Raw genomic sequence first — 27,843 nt, 5'->3', positions numbered from 1 at the left:
AGGGTGTATGTATATAGACCCCAAAGCAAAAATGTCAGCAATCCCCCACTACCTTTTACTCAGGTCCAGAAATTAAGGCTAGCAATCGGCTCTGGTGCCATATGCACCTGGTGCTTAGAGAAAACGAAGATGGTGCATCTGGTCATGACATAAACAACGGTAAACTTGGGCGAGACAGGAAGTAGCACAGTGTGAGACTCAGTTACATGGATGATTGGGATGATTTTGGTAATTAATAAAAAAGAAACTGAAAGCATAATACCTTGAACAAAGCATTTTATTTTTTTCCCCTCCTCAATACGTACAAGGGTCACAAATAGTTACTGGCAGGATTCAGAGAGGCAGGCGATATATGTTCAGCAAAATAGTGTTGGAATTAAAACGTCTTGCTTGTGAAAATGTGTATATGTCAGATAAGCTGAATGTACTGTCTGTCATGCATTGTTTTTAAACTGCTACATATATCTACTTTCCTTCAACTTCTACGATTAGGTGGTTGAGTGTTAAATAGTATTTATATGCAAAAACTTGCACCTACATTAAAAACAAGACAAAAATGTACACACATGCCTCACAACTCTGTCGTGACCTGCACTGTTACATTAAACAATATTGAATCTTATGCTATGAAATGTGGTGAATAACCAACTCTGGGATTTGAAAATACATTTTTTGTAGAAGTAAAATAAAAATTAAAAAAAATGCTACCCATAGGACAGGATGTCTTAGTGTTGGACTAACCAACTGATTTATAAAAAGCTCTCGGCACATCACAGAGGCTTGTTTTAATTATAATGCCTTCATGTAGACCCTTTAAAAACCTACTGAATAATTTCACATTGACCAGTACAACACACCGACACTGACAAACTCTACTTTAAAAATTTCTCAGTTACCTTCAACACCAGACAAAGTTAGATTTAAGCAGTACAACTGTTTTGCATCTCCAAAGGATTGTGCTTGTGCTTCGTTCACTTCTTTTCTGATTCTCAACTACACCACAGCCTTATATTTCTTCTGCAGAATTACTTAGTGAGAGAGAGGAACGCTTATTTTAGTCCATTTAACAGTCAGTGTTTCATTTGCACAAGAAAAAAAAATCAGCCACTTCAATCACCATCACAAAAAAGACTCAAAATGTAAACACTTCAGGGGATTTTACACACACACACACACACACACACACCTGAAAAGAAAAGACACTATCAAAAAAAAAATACAAAAAAACCCAGACACTTGAATAACATTTAAAAAGTGCAATTTTCCTACACAAGCGGTTGGAAGATGAAGGTCGCTACCGGTATTGTAATTACACTTGTTTGAACTCACACAGAACTTTGGAGATGACTAAATTGATACTAGATTGAAACCAATTAGTAAAGAATGATTAGTGGCAGTGTACGTTGTTAATTTTAGAAATGTTTCTGATGGAAGGTAGCCAAATATTGTTTTTTAATACAACAGAAATAAAATTCTCTTTATAGCTTTGAAATAAATAAATTAGTAAAGATTTAATAAATAGAACCTACAGCCCTAAATGATGAAGAAATCCATCTCGTCTTGGAACTGTGTTACTTGTGTGAGACTGCATATTAAAAATCAGTACCAAACATGACTTCTGACAGGTTGAAAACTAAAGCAGCTAGGATCCAAGTTGTTGGATTTGTTTTTAGGCTGCAGTCACTGCTGTGTCTGTCAGCGAAAGGTGGGTCTGTTTCAAAACTAGACAGTCCAGGTGCTCAATAAACATCTCAACAACTCGAATTACAGCAATGAATAAATTAGAAAAAGAAAAAAAAAAACATAAAAAAGAGGTACCCTTCCATTCGACGCTACTTTAGCAGTTAAATGCTGTACGATACATTCAGTGAGTGTCAAACTCAACAAAACCATGGAGCAGAACCCTTATTATGGTTTAAGCCAAAACAGTCACATTGCAAGTGCTATCCAGTTCCTCCTAAACATGCTTCAAGCCCCTCCCCTTTACAGTTACCCACAATCAGTAGTGCAACACTGCTAGTGCTCTTCAATCCTTAAGACACCATTTTTTGTTTTAAAAAAGATCCTCTAAAAAGCAACATGTTAAAAAATCCCAAAGGAGTAACTTGTGTTGTCTCTTTTCTTTTTTTTCATCGATGAACTCCACCAAAAATCGTTTTCTTTGGAATTTCCTGAGTTGTCTGGAACTGACATGACTTGAGCAAGACAGAAAATGCTCAGTAATGTGAAATTCGTTCTCTCTACATTTCAGTAACCAACAACTGAGGCAAAAAAAGATCTTCTTGCGTTCTTCTAATACTCCACACTGTGTACGGCTAAAAGTTACAAGAGACGGCCAATGCTAGATCACCTTATGCTAGATCAACAAATCTAGAACGGTCATCACAAAAGTGTAATCTTAAAAGGAAGACTGGTTGCGTTCTTTTAGTTTATAAAAAAAAAACTAATAAATGCGCCTCTTTGTGGGTTAAAATACTTTGTAATACACTAAGTCTTAAGCACGTGTACAAAAAAGGTGAATGTTTAGTTTCCTACACCAGATTGTCTAAAAGTGAAGTGCGAGGAATGAGGGGGCTGCTGTAAGGAGCAGAGAGGAGCTCTGGAGCTCACAGGACCAGAGCTCTGGAGGTGCACGACGGCAGCTGGGAGGAGTTCAGGTAGTGCCTTGCTTGCTCCGTCATGATTAGCTGGTCCTGTGTCTTCCCAAACACCACTGCCTCCCATTCATTGTTCACCTGAGGAGACAGAGCATCGGTTTTAAGCACGATACATGTCACCTGTTTAAGTTCAAGCTTACAGTAAGGTATTGTACCTGTGTGGAGGCTTGGTAGACTGGGCTTCGTTGTGTAGTTAGCTCCTTTTTTGCCTGAGGGCTGAGAGGGCAGATGGGAAGTTGAGAGTCCATTTTCAGTGGGCCTGGGGAGCAGGTGAGTTCCTTCTCTTCTTCTGTCAGAGGGGTCATCAGAATCGTGCTGCTCAACATGCCATCGTTATGAGACTGGGTGATCAGAAGGAATTACTACAATCAGACAAGCCTAAAAAGCCTATTCTAAAGTTTGGTAAAGCAGGGATATTGAAATACATGTAGCTAGGGGTCTAGGGAACCCAGTGGTGGAAAAAAAAAAATCATTGACCCCTTTATGACTGCAGCACAGAATTATTTTATACACATAATTTAACTATGTGAATATTAGCTACATTACGCAAATATGGTTCCAAGGTTGTCATTGCCGGGGGTGGCAGTGGGGATAAGCTCCCACTACCTAATAAAGTGCTCCCATATAGTGTGCGTCTCAAATAGCCTCTGACAACCAAGTCCAACTCCTGGCCTGCTCATGTGGCTTAGTCTCAAAGCCTGGCGGAACTGCTTTTACTGACAGGAGAAGGGGCAAAGGCGGGTTTCTGGTGCCTCAAAACCAGATGCTTCGGGTAGATGGAGCTCAATAGCCTTGGATGGCAGTCCATCTAGGAGAAGGAAAACTGATTTCAAACCTCTGCTGCCTTGCAGCTGTATCCTGTTATGGAAAAGGCTTGAGGAGTAAACCTGAATTTCGCTGTATTTCAGCACATTCTCAGCAACTCCTGCAACGCTGGCACTGCCAGACTGTATCGGCTCCTGCCTTTCCTTTGGATTACAGTATCAGTGTAGAGAGGGGGGACCTGCTGCATGGGCAACAGCGGCTCCTCCATACTAGCCTGCCCAGGCTCTGTAGCTCGACTGGAGAGGACACTCCAGCGTCATCAGCAAGATGCCGGCATAACATGAGAAGATGGCAGTTTACCGGTTATAAGCTCTGTCCGTTTGGCAAAGGACATGGGCGCCAGGGGCCACTTCTGATGGTGGGAGAGATCATCGCGTCTCATTGGACAGCTACTGCCCGCCTCAAGCTGGGCAGCCCTCGGCCAGTTAGGTGCTGTCCCGTCACGGCTTGCTTGCTCCACTGGATTCGTGGCGCTAGAGTAAAACCTCGAAAAGTGAGCCAGTAAATTCTGCACCTGACAAGAACACAAGACTAAAGAAGACCCCAGCTCTTCGTTTTGCAAGCTGGAATGTCAGGACCATGTGTCCTGGCCTCTCTGCAAATTTGCAGCAAACTGATGAGGCCCGAAAAACCGCGGTCATTAACAGAGAACTTTCTCGACTAAATGTCAACATTGCCTGCCTCCAGGAGACTCGACTAGCAGGTAGCGGTACCATCATGGAGGCAAACTACACCTTATTCTGGCAAGGAAAGCCCTCGGAGGACCCCCATCAGCATGGTGTTGGTTTTGCTCTTAGGAACTCACTGATCCCGTGCATTGAGTCACCATCAAATGTCAGCGAGAGAATCCTTGAACTCCAGCTTTCAACATCTTCAGGCCCGGCCGTCATTATTAGTGCATACGCTCCAACCCTCTACTCAGAGGAAAAAGACCAGTTCTATGAGTCCCTAGATGCAGTTATATCTCGGATCCCTAGCACAGCAGGACTGTATCTGCTTGGTGATTTCAATGCGAGAGTGGGTGCTGATCACGAAGCCTGGCCCATGTGCCTTGGCGTGTATGGAAGGGGTAAGATCAACGAGAACGGCCAGCGCCTACTGGAGCTGTGCTGCTATCATGGCCTATGCGTGACCAACACCTTTAAATGCAAGGATATACACCAAGTGTCTTGGAGACACCTGCGGTCCCACCACTGGCATCAGTTAGATCTAGTCATCACTAGGCGTGCAGCCCTTGCTAGTGTCCTTCTCACCCGAAGCTACCACAGCACAGACTGCGATACGGACCACTCCCTTGTGGCCAGCAAAGTGCGTATAGTTCCGAGAAAGTTACACCACTCCAAGAAGATGGGTTGCCCACGTATCAATACCTGCTGCATTGGCAGCCCAGCGAAAATGCAGCAGTTCAACAGCAAGCTGCAAGAATCCCTCACGGAAGTAACACCAGTAAATGAAGTGGGTGTCATCAATGCCAAATGGTCTCACCTCCGTGAAGTCGTGTACAATTCAGCCATCGACACCTTTGGGAAGAAAGAGCGCAAAAACGCCGACTGGTATGAGGCCCACTGGGAGATCATTGAACCCGTAATCGAGGCCAAGAGAAAAGCTCTCCTGGCCTACAAGGCTGCACCCAGTCCGAACACACTAGAAGCTCTAAGAGCTGCCAAGAGTAAAGTTCAGCGTACCGCCTGCCACTGTGCCAACACATACTGGCTAAATCTGTGCAACAGTATACAGTTAGCCGCCGAAATTGGGGACGCAAGAGGTATGTACGCGGGCATCAAGAAGGCAACAGGCCCGTCCTCTTGAAATCAGCGCTGCTTAAATCAAAGACAGGCGAAGTCATAGCAGATCAAGGGAAGCAGCTACAATGCTGGGTCAAGCATTACCTTGAGCTGTATGCAACCCAGAACGTCGTTACTGACACGTTTCTTGAAAATACCCCAGACCTGCCGTTCATGATCGAGCTAGATGCAACTCCAACCAAGGAAGAACTAGGAAAAGCTATTGATTGCCTTGACAATGGAAAGGCCCCAGGGAGCGACGGCATCCCATCAGAAGTGTTAGGCCAAGTTTACATTAGACCGTATCTGTCTCGTTTTCTTCGCGGATGCACTGTCCGTTTACATTAAACCGCCTGGAAACGCCGGGAAACGGGAATCCGCCAGGGTCCACGTATTCAATCTAGATCGTGTCTGGTCCGGTGCTGTGTAAACATTCAGAATACGCGGATACGCTGTGCTGAGCTCTAGCTGGCGTCGTCACTGGACAACGTCACTGTGACATCCACCTTCCTGATTCGCTGGCGTTGGTCATGTGACACGACTGCTGAAAAACGGCACGGACTTCCACCTTGTATCACCTTTCATTAAAGAGTATAAAAGTATGAAAATACTGCAAATACTGATGCAAATACTGCCCATTGTGTAGTTATGATTGTCTTTAGGCTTGCCATCCTTCCACTTGCAAGTGGTAAGTGATATGCACTGGGATCACACACACAGCGGCTCAGTCCCGAATCGTGGCTCGTGCACTTCACTCGCGCGCTCTGTGAGCTGCGCAGGGCCGGAGTGCGCACCCTCCAGAGGGCACTCGCTGTTCAGGGCGGAGTGATTTGGAGCGCAGGATGCCTGCGGAACCGAGCGTATCCGTGTATTGGTGTTGCTGTGTGCACGCGAATCGTGTATTGGTGTTGCTGTGTGCACACTAATCGTTTTAAAAACGTTAATCTGATGATCCGCTGATACGGTCTAATGTAAACCCCACCTTAAAGTGCGCTAAATCCACACTGCTACAACCTCTGCACTATCTCCTCTGTCTCTGTTGGGAACAGGGACACATCCCCCAGGACATGCGAGATGCGTGCATTATCACCTTGTACAAGTCCAAAGGAGATAGAAGCGACTGCAACAACTATAGAGGCAACTCCCTCCTTAGCATCGTCGGTAAGGCCTTCGCCCGTGTCGCCTTGTCCCGTCTACAGATCTTGGCCCTACATGTCTATCCAGAGTCCCAGTGTGGCTTCCGAGCTGGACGTGCTACAGTAGACATGATATTCTCATTACACCAGCTGCAGGAGAAGTGCCAAGAGCAGCAAATGCCATTGTACATTGCCTTTATAGATCTAACTAAGGCTTTTGACCTGGTCAGTCGTACTGGACTCTTCAAGCTCCTTCAGAAGATTGGCTGTCCTCCAAAACTCCTTGCAGTGGTTTCTTCATTCCACGAGAACATACATAGCACAGTTCACTTTAACGGTGCAACGTCTGAGGCCTTCCCAGTCAGCAGCGAGGTAAAGCAAGGCTGCGTCCTTGTGCCAACACTTTTTGGAATCTTCTCTATGCTTCTCCAACATGCCTTCCAAGATTGCAACGAGGGAGTGTATATTCACACCATGGCCGACGGAAAGCTCTTCAACATTGCCCAAATTCGCGCCAAGACCAAGGTCACGAAGGTACTCATCCGAGAGATGCTCTATGCCGATGACACAGCCTTGGTATCACACACTGAAGACGGTTTGCAGCAGCTTGTCAGTCGCCTCTCTCACGCTTGTAAGGCGTTTGGTTTGATCATCAGCCTGAAGAAGACGAAAGTCTTGGCTCAAAGTGCACTAGCCCCACCTAACATCACCATCGATGGGCACAGCCTAGAAGTCATGGAGCATTTCATTTACCTTGGGTCCACGATTTCCAACTCGCTCTCTGTCAACGCAGAGGTGAGCAGCAGGATTGCTAAGGCAGCTGCAGTGATAGCAAGGCTAACTCAACAAGTCTGGAACAACTCCAGCCTCACTGTGAAAACGAAACTGCACGTCTACCAAGCCTGCGTGCTCAGCGTTCTCCTTTATGGTAGTGAGGCATGGACCACCTATGCCAGACACGAGAAAAAGCTCAACAGCTTCCATCTGAGCTGCCTCAGACGGATTCTGCACGTTAGCTGGCAAGACAAGGTGCCCAACACAGAGGTCCTGGAACGCGCCAACTTAAGCAGCATGTTCACTATTCTTGGCGAGAGGCGCCTCCGCTGGCTTGGTCACGTAAGGAGAATGGACTCAGGCCGCATCCCCAAAGACCTACTGTATGGCGAACTGGCGGAGGGGAGCCATTTGGTCGGCCGACCTCGCCTGCGCTTCAAGGATGTCTGTAAGAGGGACATGAAGTCATGTGGTATCAACGTGAATACGTGGGAGCAGTGTTCAGAGGACCGTGCTGCTTGGTGCCTTGCTGTCCGAGCAGGTGCTCAGAGAGCTGAGCACGACAGGAGCTCAAACCTGATTGAAAAACGTGCCAGAAGAAAGAAGACACAAAATCAGCCTTCCCAGGCATCTCAGTACTCTTGCAGCAATTGCGGTACAGACTGTCTTTCACACATTGGCTTGTTTAGCCATATGCGAAGGTGCAAATAAGATGACGCTACACCATCGTCTCTCGTAGACGTATGGATGCCAACAACGCAAATATGTGCCATCATAGCTATTTGTTGAAACCATGAGACCTTTTATTCCTGAATTTTCCACTCGAAGAATTCAAACCTCTGTTAGAAAAATAGATTCAAATACCCATCCATCCATAACCACTTATCCTGTGCAGGGTTGCAGGCGAGCTGGAGCCTATCCCAGCTGACTATGTGCGAGAGGCGGGGTACACCCTGGACAAGTCATCGCAGGGCTGACACATAGAGGCAAACAATCATTCACATCTACGGTCAATTTAGAGCCATCAGTTAGCCCAATTGCATGTCTTTGGACTGTGGGGAAAACCAGAACACGCGGAGGAAACACACGGAGACAACATGCAAACTCCACACAGAAAGGCCCTCGTCAGCCGCTGGGCTCAAACCCAGGACCTTCTTGCTGTGAGGTGACAGTGCTAACCACTACACCGCCGTGCCGCCAGATTCAAATACCATTTTGAATAATATTAGCAGCAGTTTTCCTACTTTTGTTAAAATCACAAATATATTTTGTTTGAACCTTAGATTAAATAAAGATAAAACACTTGCAGGTGTGCTGCTATAGGAAGTAATCAACAATAAGGTGTCGTGATGAAGCAGAGTTACTGTTATCTCTTATGTTATAACAGCTATAAAGCAGTTTTCAGGATTGAGAAAAGTCCTCAATCCTGAAGACTCTCCCATGGCGGAAAACTTACTGTTACAATGAGCTGACACTGGAGACTCCTTCTGTATTTCTTTGTAAATAACATGGTTTTTCGTCCACTTATTAATAGTAATAGATTGTGTGGTATGTCTGCCAAACAAGTCGATGTGAATAAGTTGTTACTATTGAAACAATAAGAAAGAGTAATACGAGAATGAATGCATTAATATAAACTTGGGATTCGTCTTGCAGCCAAACTACTGTTAGAGTCATGTTTTTATAGAAAACCATTAGATTTGCAAATTCAAGTGTACTGTGATATATTAAAAAAAAGAAAAGAATAAAACTTGTGTACATACATCCTGGTTGGTAAAGATTATTTCAGATACTGATTACTATAATTCTGCTCTTACCTGTGTGCTACTGCTGATCTGCTGCTGAGGAAACAGTTGCACACTGAGACAGTCTTTCCCCCAACTGTCCAACAGCAAGGACTTCCTCACTTTCCTGGCAGGAGCATCCACCTATATATACATCAGCCAAACAATGGATGAAAGAAAAAGTATTCTTTGAGGTAAACACTACAATGTACAGTTCATAAAGAGTGAATGATCAGTCTGATGATGGAAGTGCTGTGTACCTCATACGCTCTTTGTTCAGGCTGTCCATGAATGAAGATATCTGTCCCTATCTCCTCCTTCAACACTTCCCTAATGTCCTCCTCTAGGAAAGCCAAAGGCTGAGGCTGTGCACAGAAAAACATTTTTTTTTAAATGCTCACATACTGTACACTTGTGGATCAAATATACCTACATATGCAGTGTATAAAACATAAAATCAAGGTCTGATTTAAAGACACTTACCACCATTCTTAAGGGTCCATGCATCTTTTCCTGGGCAGCCAGGGCATTTTTGAACGGAGTGGGTGTCCTCGGAGTGTGGGCCATTATGGACTTGCGAACTTTGGGCGTTCTGAAACTGGAAAAATAAATACATGTTTATGCCAAAGCGCTGTTGAATTCTCTATGCTGACTGGTCAGAAGGTGTCAGAGGACCTCCTCTTGTTGGTCAGAAGAACTTAGCTTGTCATATTACCAAGAGTCTGCAAAGTGTAAGTTCTTCTGACCAACAAGAGGAGGTCCTCTGACACCTTCTGACCAGTCAGCATAGAGAATTCAACAGCGCTAGTGAAGGAATGACTATCTTTATAAATGTAAGTGATAACAGGGACCAGCTTGTTTTTGTTGTTGATATGCCACAACAATTACCATAACTACAGACAGATAAAGTATAGTGTTAGTGTAAATTGCTGAGATATAAGTGGAATAAAACACTGTGCTGTTTACCTTTGAACAGGGTAACTGCGGGAATCTTCATGACACAAGACTCAAGTGTTGTTTTATTACATAGTATGCAGTTAACCACTTTTGGTTGACTGTCTGTCCCCATATTATAGCATGACCATAAAAGAATGATAATTTATGACCCCTATTAAGTCGGTTAATTTGCAATTTCAGACCAAGCAAATAATAATAATAATAACTAGACAGGGACACTCTAACGAGTGCAAACCCCGCCTTTTCCCTATTAAAATACATTGGGCGAAAATTTCGAAGTTCTGCCATGACCTTTGACCTTTGACCTCAAAATTTAATGGTTTCCTTCCTGGGTGATTGGCAACACATGTACAAAATTTGGTCCAAATCGATCCATTGGTTCTTGAGATATCTTGCAGACACACAGACAGACAGACAGACAGACAGACAGATACACACACACACACACAGACTGACGCAGGTGAAAATAATAACCCCTCCGACTACTGTCGGCGGGGTTAATAATAATGGGCGGCACGGTGGTGTAGTGGTTAGCGCTGTCGCCTCACAGCAAGAAGGTCCTGGGTTCGAGCCCCAGGGCCGGCGAGGGCCTTTCTGTGTGGAGTTTGCATGTTCTCCCCGTGTCCGCGTGGGTTTCCTCCGGGTGCTCCGGTTTCCCCCACAGTCCAAAGACATGCAGGTTAGGTTAACTGGTGACTCTAAATTGACCGTAGGTGTGAGTGTGAATGGTTGTCTGTGTCTGTGTGTCAGCCCTGTGATGACCTGGCGACTTGTCCAGGGTGTACCCCACCTTTCGCCCGTAGTCAGCTGGGATAGGCTCCAGCTTGCCTGCGACCCTGTAGAACAGGATAAAGCGGCTAGAGATAATGAGATGAGATGAGACAATAATAATAAACCCCTTGGCTGCCACCCATAATTAATTGTAATGTGCCGGGCATATAGGACAAAAATAGGTCAAAATTGGGATATTTTGATAATCTTTCTCTAACTTGTTCAGAACTTAATATTTTTTATATTTGTATAGAAAAATCACAAAAAACACTGTTGTAAAGTAAAAATAACTTTAGTAATCAAAAACAACTTCAAAAACAAGACAACAGGGCCCTGTACTACGAACGGAGGTTAACCTACCCAGAAGTAACCCAGGGTTCCCCCGCTAAACCGGGGTTGACAAAACCTGGTTATCTTGTTTGGGGTTAAACGGTACTACGACGCCAGTTATGAAGTTGATTTGTTGAACCTGGTTTAACCTAATCAGGGTTAATGCGCGTTCACGTTAAAGGGGAGGTTATCAGCGCAAATCACCACTGTTCACAATGGCACGGTCGCCGTACTTCACGGAGGAAGAATGCGCTGTCATAATGCAAAGCTATGAGGAGTTCAAAACAACATTAAGAGCAAAATCTAACACAGCGGCTGCCAATAAGGAGCGGCAAGCATGCTGGCAACGAATTGCCGATCGGGTAAATGCATAAGTACATTCTCCCTTCTATATGTTCCAGAACAGAAGTATAGGATGAGAGAAAGCTTCATGATCAATCACAAGTCACAGAAAATGGTCCTTCGACGTGGCCCCAGTCAATATATAGCTTGTTTAATGTCCGAAAAATCCTGAATAAAATTTGGTATGGTAAATTCATGGAGTAGCCTACTTAAGCTGATATGTGCACAGAGTCACATGAATTAGGATGACTAAGTCCCTTTGACTAAATTGGTGTATGTCCTGTGAACATTTCAGAGGCAACAGCAGTGCCAAACGCACCTGACAACAGGTGAAAATGAAATATAAAAACATCATTCATAATGGTGTGTGTGTGCGCGTGCAAGCAAGCATTCATTTGCCTTTTATTTATTCAAGTTTTATCTGTTTGCCTAATAGTTCAAATTGTTTTGTATATAGTTTATAATGTTGTTGTGTGATATTAATGATAATATTGTGGGAAAACTACTTTGCACGGATGTTCATTTAATTTATTCTATCGTCATTTTGTTTGTTCTATTTTTGTGTATTTTATTTATTTATCTGTTTGTCTAGTTGTATCTATTGTTCTAATAATATATTTTTTGCATTAATAGTTTGTTTTTTCCTATTAAAATAATCTTGTGTTCTTGTTATAACTTTATCTATTTATCTGACTGTTTAGTTGTATCTATTTTTGTTACAATTTCAATATTTTTAATATAGAAAGTTTGTTTTTTTCTATTAAAATGTTCTTGTGTGATAACTAGTTCTTGTGTTATATTTATTGTAGTTGTATCTATTTTGTATCTCAGACTTAAATATTTTTGTAAAACAAGTGTTTTTCTATAAAATATTCTTGCGTTCTTGGTAACTATGTTCTTGAGTGGGTTCTTTTTTTTTTTTTACAGAAAAGCCGTTCTGCATGGACATTCATTGAAGCCCTCATTGTTTTTTAATGGTTATTAATGAGCGTTTAAGGGTTACAATAATGTAAGTCTAGGTTGCTTTATATAAAAGGTATGTCCAGAAATATTGATGTCACTGTCTAAGCAGAGGGATCTGGCTTCTTTAGACGCTGTCTTCTTAAAACTGAATAAATATTTAAAAAGAGCCAAATGAGCCAGTCTTTTGAACGGCTCTTTTCAAAGAACGGATCACAAAGATGCGGATCCCATCAAAGAGCCATAAATCCCATCTCTAATCTGCGCTCCGATATCGCACAGGTCATCCAGGTACGCTGGCATTGTCTCTAGAGGAAATGTCGGTGGAGAGGTGGTGTTTAAAAAGGATGTGGTTAATCGGAAACCTCGGGTTAACCAAGAACATAACCTGAGACGAGCAGGTTTGAGAAGCAGCGTAAGTTGCCATGGCAGCATACCTCGGTTTGAACATAGCCAACTTTCGTAGTATGGGTTAATCGGGAAGTTACGCTGCACGTGATCAAGTTACTCTCGAAGTTACCCTGGTAAGCCAGAAAACCCGCTTCGTAGTACAGGGCCCAGGTCTTGTCAATGAGAACCTGTCCATAAACATGAATTACTAGTACTTGAAAACACAATGTACACCAAGGGTCCATGTATTCCAAGTAACTGGGTACCATTTTCATGATGGTCTTTGGTACGACTCAACCGTGAATAGAACTCATGAGCGCCCAATCAAGAAGCAGACACACTAACCACTAGGCCAACTCACAGGAATGTGCCACTGTGAAGTAAAAGTAATGTGCCATGTAAGGCACATAAAAGGAGGCATTTATGACGAGTAGCGTATGTCATAAGGCACAGCGGTAAAAGATTTTATGACGTACGTGACTCATCCAAGGGCACTGAAGGGGTTCAATTGCATATTCTGGACCAATTTCATTTTTTTTTATATGAAAGTATTTCCCTTTACACACTCATCCAGAAGGGTAATTTTGCACAAGGCTATCTGTCTACAGCAGAAAAAAATAAAATAACAAAACGCGTCCTGAAAAATCCCAAGGGAGTCTGGAGCCAGAATCGTGGCGTTATCTGCAGAAGCGCCAGCAGACTGCGCGAGCTTTGCACGGTTTCAGTGCACAGCCTGTGTAGACCAAGCGCTCCCATTTCTCTCTCATTGTCCGGTCTTTTGGAAAACGATGAGTACTAATCCCATCATGATTGGTGTTGCTACACCCTCCTACGATACATCTGTTAACCATTTTAATAATTACGTGATAACGTTGAAGAAAACCACCAGGTCGTTTTCTCATAAACAAACCAGCGCTGACGTAGGATTCAGAGGGAGGCGTCCCGCAGATGACGTCACGAAAATCAGTGTTTCCCAGGAAATTCAAATGCCAAGTTTTTTCAGAGGCGGACCAATTTGCCTCAAATGGCTTGATTTCAACTGAATTTTTCTGGTATTGCGCAAGGGAAAAAAAACTGCAGAGAATGCAGAATGTTACAGATATTTGACCAAAGTTTAATATAAAATAGGAGAATTATACTGATCTTGCTCCTGAATTTACCCGTGATATGCCCTTTAAGGACCTGCGGGCACCCCGCATTAGATGGCTAAATGTTGTCTAAGCAAATAGAAGAAATGTTACCCAGCATTCTCCTTCTGATGTTTGGGTGTGGTTTCTCTCTGCTGAGGTGTGCTGGAGAAGTTCTTCTGTGTACACACTGGAGTGGATGTTAGTGTAGGATTGTCCAGGTTCAAATTCTCAGCCCCAGGTATGTTGAAGAACTACAGTTAAAAGTCAAAATAAAAGTGAGAGCCACTCTGGGTGAAACAGAGAAAGACAACGTGTAGAATTAAACGACTGTGGTTACAATCTGGTTCACACATCATACCTGAGAGGGTGAGAACGGAAGTCCTTTAACCGGTGTGCTTTTCAGTGAGCTCCTGGTGCTGTCTGTAAATGAGCCGCAGTTTGCGTCGTCACTGAGTGACTGGTCTGCTCTCTCTCTTGTCTTCTTGCTTGGCAGGGACAGCAGAGGGGAGTTGAATTTGCCATCAGTGCAAGTGCTGTGAGAAACGGGTTTCCCCTGGCTCATTCCGATGCAGGGCCTGGACAGAGCAGGGGCAGGAGTGTGGTATCCAACATCCTCTGTACCATCAGCTTGAGCTGGGTACGCGTCATCAAGGACAGGAGGTTTAGGAGGACTGACAGGCTCAGGTAGGTCAAAACTTCCCACCTCATTCCAGACCATAGGCTCCTGCAAAGTATGACACTTCAGAAGAGTATTCATTCAGAACAGAACACTTTCTGTTCACATATCTAGTAATAACATTTTACTTTATGTTTTATAGAATATGAACTATGATTTAAGAACCATCCATCCATTATCTGTAGCCGCTTATCCTGTGCAGGGTCACAGGCAAGCTGGAGCCTATCCCAGCTGACTACGGGCGAAAGGCGGGGTACACCCTGGACAAGTCGCCAGGTCATCACAGGGCTGACACATAGACACAGACAACCATTCACACTCACATTCACACCTACGCTCAATTTAGAGCCACCAGTTAACCTAACCTGCATGTCTTTGGACTGTGGGGGAAACCGGAGCACCCGGAGGAAACCCACGCGGACACGGGGAGAACATGCAAACTCCACACAGAAAGGCCCTCGCTGGCCACGGGGCTCGAACCCGGACCTTCTTGCTGTGAGGCGACAGCACTAACCACTATACGACCATACCGCCCGAGATTTTTATTCAACACTTTAAAAATGAAAGAAAAAGAGATGACTCGTGCAAAAATAGGTTGTTACACTATGCACTCGTTCTAATACGATATCCTTCCTATAGTAAGACTCATTCACAGATATTTGTAAGAGTGACTGAAAAGGTAACAACTGTTTATAACTACGATCTAACAGAATCTATCATGTTTTGTGAGTATTATAAACAAGTGTCTCCTACTCACCGAGTCGATGAGATCTATCGTTTCGGCAAACTCAGGAATGGTCTGCAGACTCGAGAGCACAGCGCTGGCTTCCACTGCTAGGAATTTGCTGGGAGAGACGTGCAGTGGTACAGAAGGCGCACGGCCCTTCTCCGTTCCACCCAGCTCGACACCCGACTCTTCAGAAGTCCCCGTGGTGCTTATGGTATCATCCACCAGACTGTCTGACCAGCTTGAGTAGCTCTCTGGGTTCTGAATGAGAGCCAACCATTGTGAGTCAGACAGGTGAGTTTACCAGCCAATAGAGAGTGAGATATGGGCAGTGATGGTAATTATGATGATGAAAATTAATGTGGTTTCCAGATTAGCGAATATAGAAGCAAACGCTAACAGAGTCTGCAAGCTAATCAGTAACCAATTATAATGTCTGCTCTAGGAATGAGTTACTCGCGTTATTCACCTTAGTAACAAGTTAAACTATATTGTCACAGATCCTAAGTTACTCAGGTTTCAGAAATTCTCAGAGGTTGGATACAACACAATGAAAAAAAAAAAACATACAAATCACTGCTGCCAAGATTTAAAGCACAAAAAGGGGAAGGGAGAAAAAAGCGCAATTTTAACTAGGATAAAAGCAATGACTTTCAAGCAGGTTTTCTTCGCCAGGCGCTCTCATGCTGTGCACTAAAGGATCTAGTTACTGACAGCAGGCCACTATCAGGTGGAATAGTACTGAGGGTAAGCTAGGGTCACCAAGCGCAGATGTTGTGAGGGGCAAAAAGGGGGATAAGGGAAGTATGGAAGGGGTAGGGAAGCCTCAGCACACTACTCTATGCGCACACACAGTGGTTCTTACACGAGGACCGGACTGTCTTCTGACTTCATTCTCAGCTGACATAAGGAGCAGCTCAAGCTCCTTAATTCGCTGCTCTTTGTCAGGATCTTCATGGCACGGCTGTGAGATGGGGAACCGGGAGGAAAGGAAGGAAAAGACAGAAGAAAAGACGAAGACAACGAGTTTACTGGCAAAACCACAGACACTTCAATAGGGCTCTGATCCCAAATTCCACCATGATGGAATTGCATTTTTTTTAATTCAAGGCCAGAATTTAAGATAAGATTTGCATAATACCCATGATGTCATCCAGAATAAGAGCAATTCATAACACCACAGCACCAGCATGCAGTTCGGACATACAACACTGACAGTTGAATCAATTGTTTGATTGAAAGAAAAGTAGGGCAGGAAGGGGAAAACAGAGAGAGAACAAAACGCAAAGAGATAAAAACTGTTACAACATTTAAAAAAACCGTTAAAACACGAAAGTAATATTTACCAACATGAAGCTTGAGCTCTTTGTGATGCTGTCCACACCCTGTCCACTCACAGAGCCGTACATGTATCCTGCAACCTATGCAGATAAAACAAAAAATTTTTTTTCAAAATAACTACATTTTCACTGATCAATGCAATTTTATCTAAAAGAAATCGTACCTATTCAGTAAGAAGTCTTAATTTCAGTCTTGAGCCATTGACCACAAAAAATGACACATTTTACTTGAATAACTCTCAAAATTTTCAAAACTTTCAAGGCTTAATTATAGTACTTCATGACTGGTACCATGTTCAAAGATGATACATATTAGTGACTTAAACTCATATACAGGTTGTCACCTGTGACTGGCTGTTCACGAGCAGATGGCTGTGACCGTGCGAGTGCTCCCCATATCGACAGTCTTTATGGCGTCTCTTCTGAGGCTGATCAGCGCTGAAGCTCCTGTTGCCGTCCTGCAGGTAACCTTCCTGCTCCACCTTCCTGCGCATGGTGGAGTTCCAGTGGTTTTTGATAGAATTGTCTGTCCTGAAAATAAAATACAGATACTTGAATGCATTCCTAATACCATAGAAATCCTAAATTCATTAGCAAGCCCATCAGGCAGGCGAAACAACAAAGTGCTGGACAAAGTCGGTTATCACAATGGGATGCCTTGCACCAAGATGAAGCACATTTTCTTTAAATATACAAACCAAATAAAAAAGCCTAGTTATTAAGCAAGTAAGGTTTTTTTCTCTCTCTGTATGTATGGACCACTCGCCTATTGAACCTACTTGAAGCCCAGGCTACTGATTTGAGCAAAAAACACAAATCATTATACCTTCCAGGCAGCAGCTTTGAGATCTCAGCCCAGCGGTTACCAAGCCGTTTGTGTGCCTCATAGATAATGCGATCCTCTTCCTGGGTCCAGGAGGACTTCTTCACCTCAGGGTTGAGGTGGTTGTGCCAGCGCTCTCGACACTGCTTGCCAATGCGGCCCTGTAGGTGCTTAGCGATGACGGACCACCGCTTTGGGCCATATTTGTGCACCAGTTCTATCACCTGTGATGATATAGTACATACAGTTGAGGAAACGCAAAGTAGACCAAAGGTGGAATTTTTACCTCATTTAGGCTTTGTAAAAGAATTCATCACTGTAATATGTGTTGCTCTGGCTGAGTATTTGGGATCTGCCAGGAAACTAAAACTGGGCCATCACTGGATTTTCCAGCAGGACGATGATCCGAAGCGTACGTCCAAATCAACACAAAAATGGTTAACTGAGCACAGAATCAAGCTTCTGCCCTGGCCATCTCAGTCCCCTGACCTGAACCCCAGTGAAAACCTGTGGGCTGAGCTGAACAGGAGAGAGCACAAGAGAGGGTCGAGGACCCTGGATGATCTGGAGAGACTGTGTAAAGTGGAATGGTCTCGGATGCCCTGCTCTGTATCTCCAATCTTATAAAATGTTATAGGAGAGACTCAGTGATGTTTTACTGGCAAAGGGGGTGTAAAAAGTATTAAATGTAGGTGTGCCAATAATAGCGGCACATGTGTTTTTGTTGAAAATAATTATTATTTGATGAGGAATTTGTTTTTCTCTGAATAAATTTATTTCAAATAAAGGTTGGATTTTTCTCATTTTTTTCAGTGTGAGATGAAGCGAAAAAGTGAAAAAAGTGAATTTTTTTCTAACCCTTTTTACTAATCTTTACAAGAGGGGCCATAAATCATGGAGGGCACTGTATTATACTGTATAACCATAAAGAAGGAAATCAATCTTTAGTAAAAATGGACTAAAGTCTGTAAGCCAAAGTCTTTCACAAATGCTTATTGTTGCTCTGTCTTTCCTGGAATGCAGCTATTTCCATTTCCAGTGAGAGCAGGAATCATATTTGCATAGTGAGACAACATTCACTGGATTCCTCTGGTATTGAGGTCACAGATGCTATTACCATTCAGGAAATGCATTACTTCACCTCTTAGGTATGCCCCTAATCAAGCTTTGCTCAGGCCTGGCTTCCAAAATTACTCACAGAGTAATGATAAGAGTAAGTGTAGCTTATGGTATAACTTTCTATATTATATAAATAAGTATGATACTGTATGTAGATGTTATGAAAATCTCTTGTCTCGGTTTGCAGTTTATTGCCAGATGAGACTAAATCCCATCCTTGAACGTGGCAATGTCTCAGCGTGTGCTTCAGAGCAGAATCTTACAGGCTCTTTCACGAGGGATCTCCGCTACCCTCAAATGTCATTACTTCACAGTGCCCACCTCCCAAACCATCCCATCAGGCTGGTGAACGCCCAGCTCATCTTACCCTCTGATCCTCCTCTTTTGTCCAGGGCCCTTTCACCAGCTCTGGGTTGAGAACTTTCTGCCAGCGGTGTTGACACTGGCCATCTGTCCTTGTCTGTCAAGAAGCAACAAAATCCCAGTTTAACACCTGCAGGTACCACACACCTACCTACACACTTCACCAGGTTTTCTTTTTTCAGTAGTTAAACAATTCTCTCGAACAGTGTCAATCACAGAGCAGTTTCACTATTTTCCTGGTCTCTGCTCTATAAATATAGTCAGACTGCAGACAAAGGTCATAAGATACCCACAATTACATACAGCTGTGAAATTTTATCTCTTATATTTATTTATTTATTCAAGTTATACATAAGAATTACACTACACAAATATTCCCAAAAGTTAACTCCACACATTTAGTTCTTATAAATAATTACTAAGCTTAGCATTTCTACCATGACTTATTACTTACTGGGAAATAATTAGCGATTAATCTCCATGCATCGGGGCCATGTTGCTCAACAAGCTTCTTGAGTCTCTCATCCTGTACAAAAAAAAAAGTCATCAACAGTCTCCTCATTACAAGAGTTTAGGAAAGCATGCAAACTCCCAAGCAAATTCTTTTGAATCACAGGGACTTTCCAATTAGCCTACATCACTTACAATCTTAATATAATGCGCCAACTAGTGTTCTGTCAGTCAGTGCTAAAACCATAGACAAGCCATGTGAGAGAGAGAGAGAGAGAGAGAGAGAGAGATTAAAGGGGAACTGAAGTCATTTTTAAGCTTGCTTTATTTCTTATTTAACGTGTTATTCAATTACGTTTTCAGTTTTATTAACCATATATCGTGATTCGTATTGGCATATTATATTACAGTTATCGGCCTTTTCGGTTTTGAGCCATGTTGAATGTAGTTCGTATGGTCCACGGCAGGTGTCGCTTATCCGCACGATCTTCACGAGGCTTGTGCGAGACTTCAAATGTGAAGTGTCAGCACCGCCATTTTGAAAACTGTTTACACAGCGGCCAGATCGCCATATTCCAATTTAGATTAATTTTGAGATTTGCCAGCTTCATCAGTGATGCAGATTATTCCATACGACTTTGAACCAACGTGGAGTAGAAAAGAATTGGAAAGACGACAGGATAAGGACTAGTCCGTCACGCTGGTATTTACAGTGGTGCTTGAAAGTTTGTGAACCCTTTAGAATTTTCTATATTTCTGCATAAATATGACCTAAAACATCATCAGATTTTCACACAAGCCCTAAAAGTAGATAAAGAGAACCCAGTTAAACAAATGAGACAAAAATATTATACTTGGTCATTTATTTATTGAGGAAAATGATCCAATATTACATATCTGTGAGTGGCAAAAGTATGTGAACCTTTGCTTTCAGTATCTGGTGTGACCCCCTTGTGCAGCAATAACTGCAACTAAACGTTTCCGATAACTGTTGATCAGTCCTGCACACCGGCTTGGAGGAATTTTAGCCCGTTCCTCTGTACAGAACAGCTTCAACTCTGGGATGTTGGTGGGTTTCCTCACATGAACTGCTCGCTTCAGGTCCTTCCACAACATTTCGATTGGATTAAGGTCAGGACTTTGATTTGGCCATTCCAAAATATGAACTTTATTCTTTTTTAACCATTCTTTGCTAGAACGACTTGTGTGCTTAGGGTCGTTGTCTTGCTGCATGACCCACCTTCTCTTGAGATTCAGTTCATGGACAGATGTCCTGACATTTTCCTTTAGAATTCGTTGGTATAATTCAGAATTCATTGTTCCATCAATGATGGCAAGCCGTCCTGGCCCAGATGCAGCAAAACAGGTCCAAACCATGATACTACCACCACCATGTTTCACAGATGGGATAAGGTTCTTATGCTGGAATGTAGTGTTTTGCTTTCTCCAAACAAAGCTTCTCATTTAAACCAAAAAGTTCTATTTTGGTCTCATCCGTCCACAAAACATTTTTCTAATAGCCTTCTGGATTGTCCATGTGATCTTTAGCAAACTGCAGATGAGCAGCAATGTTCTTTTTGGAGAGCAGTAGCATTCTCCTTGCAACCCTGCCATGCACACCATTCAGTGTTCTCCTGATGGTGGACTCATGAACATTAACATTAGCCAATGTGAGAGAGGCCTTCAGTTGCTTAGAAGTTACCCTGGGGTCCTTTATGGCCTCGCCGACGATTATACGCCTTGCTCTTGGAGTGATCTTTGTTGGTCGACCACTCCTGGGGAGGGGAACAATGGTCTTGAATTTCCTCCATTTGTACACAATCTGTCTGACTGTGGATTGGTGGAGTCCAAACTCTTTAGAGATGGTTTTGTAACCTTTTCCAGCCTGATGAGCATCAACAACGCTTTTTCTGAGCTCCTCAGAAATCTCTTTTGTTCGTGCCATAATACACTTCCACAAACATGTGTTGTGAAGATCAGACTTTGATAGATCCCTGTTCTTTAAATAAAACAGGGTGCCCACTCACACCTGATTGTCATCCCATTGATTGAAAACACCTGACTCTAATTTCACCTTCAAGTTAACTGCTAACCCTAGAGTTTCACATACTTTTGCCACAAACAGATATGTAATATTGGATCATTTTCCTCAATAAATAAATGACCGAGTATAATATTTTTGTCTCATTTGTTTAACCGGGTTTTCTTTATCTACTTTTAGGACTTGTGTGAAAATCTAATGATGTTTTAGGTCATATTTATGCAGAAATATAGAAAATTCTAAAGGGTTCACAAACTTTCAAGCACCACTGTACATCATTACTGTCGCACAATTAAAACGTGCCAGATCAGGTGGCTGGTGGGTTTTTTAAAATAATAAATACATGCATGTATTTTTGTGATAAATACATGTTATACTAAGCGCATTTTCCACATAATCCTCACTAAGGTTTCGGACAGCACTACAAAATGGCGTCCCCACTATATAGTGAGTAGGGAGCGATTTCGGACACAGGAAAAACTTCCAACTTGATTACATCAGCATTCGAAGGAGGGCGCGCGCGTCTTTTGACAACGTTGGCAGATGTTGGTCACTTTGATTTCTGCTGTACGTTTTACTTCTGTCCTACAAAGTCTCGCATAGGTCTCAACGAATCTCATTTACGGCCATTGCTTTGACATATGGACTGACATATTACATAGCATATTTCAAACACTCATGACTAGCTATAGCAGTGACAAAAATGCATTCCTACATTTTATAAAATGAGATAAATAGAATTTTGATAATAAAAAATTTGCTTTCAGTTCCCCTTTAATATATTACCTCTTCTCGGGACCATTTCACTTTGCTGTGCATCTTTTTTGAATTCTTGGGTTCTGTGTCGGTGTCTTTAGACTGACGCTCGTCATCCTCATCCTCACTGAAATAATGAAAAGAAGGCAAAAAAGAAAAGTGAAGAAAGGTTATCTATGAAGATCAAAAGACCTGTTTTTTTCTTTCGTATCACACATTTTGGCACCTTTTCCTCTTCATCACCACCTTGTTCAAAACATGATTCCAAGACATTAAACATTAAAAAGTTAAACAACCTGCTTGAAAAATAGTGCCTGCAAACTTGACTCAGGAAATGATTAGGCATGTTTTCAAACCTTTTTTTAACCCTATAAACCATTATTGGTCTAATGAAGACGAAAAAGGTAGGCAAGCGCATTTTTTAGCAAATGACCAAGGAAACCCATGTGTATTAGTTCACAGGAATTCCTTGTTGCTTGGTAACATTTCCCCACACAGGGATCTGAAGATTTAATCATGACACTGTGTCCTGGGATACTGAAGTATAAACTTCTCACCAAAGCATGCAGTATTTTATCGTTACTCCAAAGCAGTCAGCTTTGAAACAGCACTAAGTCCTAACCGGAAAAAACAAACAGTGCATTAGATTTGCTGTTAGTAATAATGTTATAATCTGAAAATAACAAAACTTTGTGCACTCGGACGAACACCTCAGAGCTCCGAGGAGTGCGAGAGTAATCTTTAAGCCAAAGTCCACCTCTATCTCCTTATAAAAAGCCAAAATCCTCCTACTAGGCATGTTTATGGGCCAAACAAGGCCTCCTGTTGGTTGTAAAATGTTATGCTTGTGATGAAAGAACTATTTCAGCCAAGAAACATGGCAACTGGAGTTCAGCACGAAGCTCCCCCTCTGAGAAAGACACTAATGGACTCTAAATAAACGGCCTCTTTTACTTTCTGAGGTGAACGGCTCACATCACTTATTCAGGAGGCAGGCCAAGTTCACTTTCAGCCAATAGCAACACATAATCCGTCAGCCCACTATCCTTGAGGTTTCAAATCTATCCACTAAGATTTGCAGCGTCTTACCCGAACAAAGTATCATCAAATGTTAACATTAGCATCAACATTGAGATGCATTATAAACAAACCTGTAAATGAAATGATGCATGATTGAATGTGAGCTGTATTCAGGTCATCAGTTGCTTTGAAAAGAAAAACAACATGTACAAACAAACTACTGTGACAAGAAACTCACCACACACCCACACCCTTTTTAAGAGGCACAGAAGAAGGGGAAAACACACACACGTACACCATAAAGCTATACATTATTGATTGTTTTACCAGAACCTCTCCCTTTTACTAAAGTGCGTCGTCTTTCTTTACATAGACAGCAGTTTGCTTTTGAGTACTTGATGTACTACAAAACTGTGTTTAGTGCAATTCACGTTCTTTTTCCTCGGTTTGAAATGAGAGCAAAGCCTATTAAGTCTTTGCACATAACCTCATAATGACTAAGTAGTTACATAATGACTTCATAGTCTGGAAATAAGCTCGCCAAGCCTGCTTTTTCTCAGGTGTTGAGATCATCTCAGGCCTTTTGCACATCTTTGGGCATGTTCAAACCATTTAATACATTTTAGTAACCTGTAAACACAATTACATAATGACTAAGTAGTTACATAGTGAATCCATAAAGAGATATTCATTCTGTGAGTACTTTTTTCCTGTACTACTGTACCTTCTTCCTTGGTTTGAAATGGCAACAGATTTTGGAAATGAGCACACTTTTTTTTCTCAGCTACTGAGACATGTTAAGTCTTTTACACATGAGCATATTATGAAATCATCAAATAAGTGTATTATAAATAACCCAGTGGAAAGAAACTCACTTTTTCCTCATTTTGTACATCTTTAGTCATGAGATGTTGAACACATGTTTTAGTAACTAGAGAAGACGCAAGTACTATGATGAATACTATAGTTACATAATAACTCCATGGAATGGGCACACACACACACACACACACACACACACACACACATACACAAAGCATTTGTAATTAAGTTTATGACACTTAATTACATGTGTATAACTAAAACCATATAGGGGTTGTTTTACAATCAGGGTACAAAGTTTGTGTCACAGGGGTCCAAAATTCAAATTGATTCAAACTGGTTCTTGTACCAGTTTTTAAGTGAACGACAAGTTAAAGAACAGATTTCAGGTAATTTTTTGACATTATGTGTATGGTAGTTTTGCGTAATCTGCTATAAGATGGGAGAAACAAATGAAGTGATTCTCGGAGAGGACTTTTTTTTTGACAATTCAGAATCCACTACTTCCATAGTGCTTTTAAATATAAGGCTGTAAGCTTTGTGTTAGTTGTCTCTAATATTTATGTCCCAATATCTTGACCACATTTTAGGATGAAAATAATCATTTTAGATATGTTATTTTATACTGAGAAATTAGCTGTCTCGGAAAGGACATTTTTTTGACACAATTCCATACTAATTTGATCAAAATAGTCTGAAAACTTACTGGCATCCAACATTAAAACTTAACTATGTTTCCAATGATATGGAACCAAATATGTGTTTTATGGTATAAAGAATGATGTAAGTGCATCCCTTTTGGAGCTACCTGTGGTCAAAAAAGCACTTTTTCTAAATGACACGAGTAATTTTGCTAAATATGACACATATTTCCATACATTCACCAAAAATAACGCTATCACCAAATTTTTTTTGCATGGTAAATAGAGCTATCGCAGGGCTACAATAAACAACCAAGTTTACTTAGTCAAGCCTTTTGATATTGAAGATAATAAGTGTTAAATGTGATTTTTAGCTTGCGTACCCTGATTGTAAAACAACCCATAGCTCAGTTGCTTTTTAAAAGGTGTAATTAGTTAATACTGAGTGTGTGATGTGTAACATAAACAACAACAACAACAACAACACCTAGCTACCTAGGTGCTAATCAAGTTAAGCTGGAAAATGACAGCTGAGTGACAGCTTGTTAACCACAATTAGCTATAAGTACTTGCTTATTTGTGTACATTTGACTACGGAATACTTAATCTTTATTCTAGTCTTTAAGACGCAAATTTTACAAAATTCAGTGCTAGTTTTTAAGCAAGTTAGCTAGCTAGCTAGGCAACAGTTAGCTTATACTGAATGACAGCCAGCATAATATAACTCTCGATACTGTATATAAATATATATGTACAGAATTTTAACATGTAAGCATTAATGATGATCGCTGACATCAAATTTTGAGTTAATAAACAGAACCTGTTAGCTAAACCATTATATCCATGGATATGGTTACCGGCTAACGCTAACAAGTATAGTACGTACGGTATAGGCTATAAGTACTGTATAGCTAGCATGTTAGTCCATAGTGGTGATTATTACCGATTTCAAACGTTGTTAAAAAGAAAAAAAAAGTGCATAAATATGCAGTATAGAAAATTTAAAGCGTATTATATGTATTAAATTCCCAAAGGGGGAAATTGAGGAAAACATATTCTGATGTTTTGGAGCAGCTGTCATAAAGTGAAGATCCGGTTATGCAAAGTGCTTCCTTGGGACTAATCACAGTATCCACATCAGCGTCTTGTTAATTATTTGCTGTTGGTGTGATTAATTGCTGAACGTGTCTTACCTGCGTGGCTTCATGTTGGCCATGCGAATTGTGCAGCTTCACCCAAGTGACAGGTTTCTTCTCCCAAGTAAAAGAGAAGTCAGAGAAATCCACAGCTGCACTTGAAGCCTGGAAATCCAAACACACACCAACAATCAAACACATTTCCATTTATCCCCGACACATGCCGCTGTCAGACCGACTTCCATTAAAACTGATACGACTCACAAACTCTTATAGACAACAACAACAACAACAACACTGTCCAAGACGCAGCTCCAATTCAAGAAGAGAAAAAAAAACTGCAAATAGAAGCAGATCAAATGTCAAACATGCCGTTTTCTCTCTCTTTCTCTTTCTCTGTCCCTCTCTGTGTGTTTGCCCGCCGTGTCCAAAGCTCACGCCCTCCTCCTCCTCCTCTTCTTCTTCCTCTCTTCTTCTTATTTCTCTTCCTCCTCCTCCTTCTTCTTCTGCTGATTTGTCCGTCCCGCCGAATCTCGCGCGCAGCCTCACTCCAGCTGCGTTTGAATCCTCGCATGTGATTGGTTGAAAAAAGAGGAGCGCGCTGACACAATGCTCCATTCACAAAACTACCACCAATAGCAATAACACACTACAGTGACATTTACATACACACATACATACAGTACAAGTTATACATTATGTGGCCAGAAGTTTGTGCACCCCTGACCATCACACCCATATTGTTGAAGATCCCATTCAAGATTTATCCCCCCCCCCCCCCCCCCCCCCCTTGCTGTTATATTAAGCTCCAGTCTTTTGTGAAGGCTTTCCACTACATTTTGGATGTTCATGGTTCATGGCTGTAGGGATCTGTTTTCATTCAACCACAGCTAGCATTACTGAGTAGGGTGCATCAGTTGCCCCCTAAAAATGAAAAGTTCGTCCGATCATGATGCATTTTTGTTTTTATGTTCCTTTTGGTATGAAAACACACTGGGTGAAATATTTTGACAAAATTCAAAAGTTTAATGGTGGCACCAGGAGCTCAAAGTTATGGAAAAAGCTGCTATTTTATGACTTTTATGACACAATTTCGATCACTTTTCATTAAACATTATGGCACCTTATAGAGTATACCAAATATCTTAGATACACATTTTTAGTACATATTCTAAATATATTATCAAGCACAGTTTGGGCGGCACGGTGGTGTAGTGGTTAGCGCTGTCGCCTCACAGCAAGAAGGTCCGGGTTCGAGCCCGGAGTTTGCATGTTCTCCCCATGTCCGCGTGGGTTTCCTCCGGGTGCTCCGGTTTCCCCCACAGTCCAAAGACATGCAGGTTAGGTTAACTGGTGACTCTAAATTGAGCGTAGGTGTGAATGTGAGTGTGAATGGTTGTCTGTGTCTATGTGTCAGCCCTGTGATGACCTGGCGACTTGTCCAGGGTGTACCCCGCCTTTCGCCCGTAGTCAGCTGGGATAGGCTCCAGCTTGCCTGCGACCCTGTAGAACAGGATAAAGTGGCTAGAGATAATGAGATGAGATGAGATGAGATGAGCACAGTTTGAGTTTTAGCTGTTCATTGAATCATTGTTCAACTACTTTTAAACAATACAAATGTATTATGAATCACATTAATGCTTCTCAATCCCTTGCAAAGGTTCTTAACATGATCTCTGGGTCACAAGAAATCAATAAATGGAGTCCAACATTGCAATTCAAACCTTACGCGAAAACATAAAATAAACGTTTTTTGGCAAAAAAAAATAAATTTAACCTCATGGTGCCACCATTAGACTTTTGAATATGGTCAAAAAATTTTACAGGATGTCTTTATTGGTGAAAAGGAACACCCAAACAAAAATGCATCAGATTTTATGAAAGTGAGGGCAACTGATGCACCCTATTAGTGAGGCCAGGCACTGATGTTAGATGAGGAGTAATGTCTGGGGTGCAGTCAGTGTTCCAGTGGGGTTGAGTTCAGTCAGGGCACTCGAGTTCTTCCACTCTGTGTGTTCATAGAGCTCTCGCTTTGTGCACAGGGGCGTTGTCATGCTGGAACAGGTTTGGGCCTCTTAGTCCCAGTGAA

The 27,843-nt window shown here is 42.0% G+C and overlaps 1 protein-coding gene across 3 annotated transcripts; it reads right to left on the bottom strand.

The window, feature by feature from the left end:
• Positions 1-268: 268 nt before the first annotated feature.
• On the bottom strand, positions 269-25,914 carry mybl1 (v-myb avian myeloblastosis viral oncogene homolog-like 1). 3 transcript variants are annotated; one of them, XM_060899766.1, is made up of 16 exons: positions 25,812-25,914; positions 22,166-22,262; positions 19,343-19,414; positions 18,893-18,985; positions 17,410-17,630; positions 16,928-17,114; positions 16,590-16,664; positions 16,109-16,207; positions 15,274-15,504; positions 14,199-14,564; positions 13,952-14,091; positions 9,444-9,558; positions 9,221-9,325; positions 8,994-9,104; positions 2,813-2,998; positions 269-2,735 (listed from the first exon to the last, which is right to left on the bottom strand). In XM_060899766.1, exons 1-16 carry the CDS (start codon positions 25,832-25,834, stop codon positions 2,607-2,609), a joined length of 2,250 nt encoding a protein of 749 aa, XP_060755749.1. In that variant the 5' UTR covers positions 25,835-25,914; the 3' UTR covers positions 269-2,606. The 3 variants fall into 3 exon arrangements, with proteins under 3 accessions (XP_060755749.1, XP_060755750.1, XP_060755751.1); XM_060899767.1 differs by lacking the exon at positions 25,812-25,914 and adding an exon at positions 23,287-23,344; XM_060899768.1 differs by lacking the exon at positions 16,109-16,207.
• Between the last annotated feature and the right edge of the window lie 1,929 nt (positions 25,915-27,843).

The sequence above is a fragment of the Neoarius graeffei genome, chromosome 19 (genome assembly GCF_027579695.1).
Source record: "Neoarius graeffei isolate fNeoGra1 chromosome 19, fNeoGra1.pri, whole genome shotgun sequence".
In the NCBI taxonomy this organism is placed as follows: domain Eukaryota; kingdom Metazoa; phylum Chordata; class Actinopteri; order Siluriformes; family Ariidae; genus Neoarius; species Neoarius graeffei.
The sequence above is the reverse complement of the archived record's forward strand: the minus strand, read 5'-3'. Positions and strand labels throughout refer to the sequence as shown.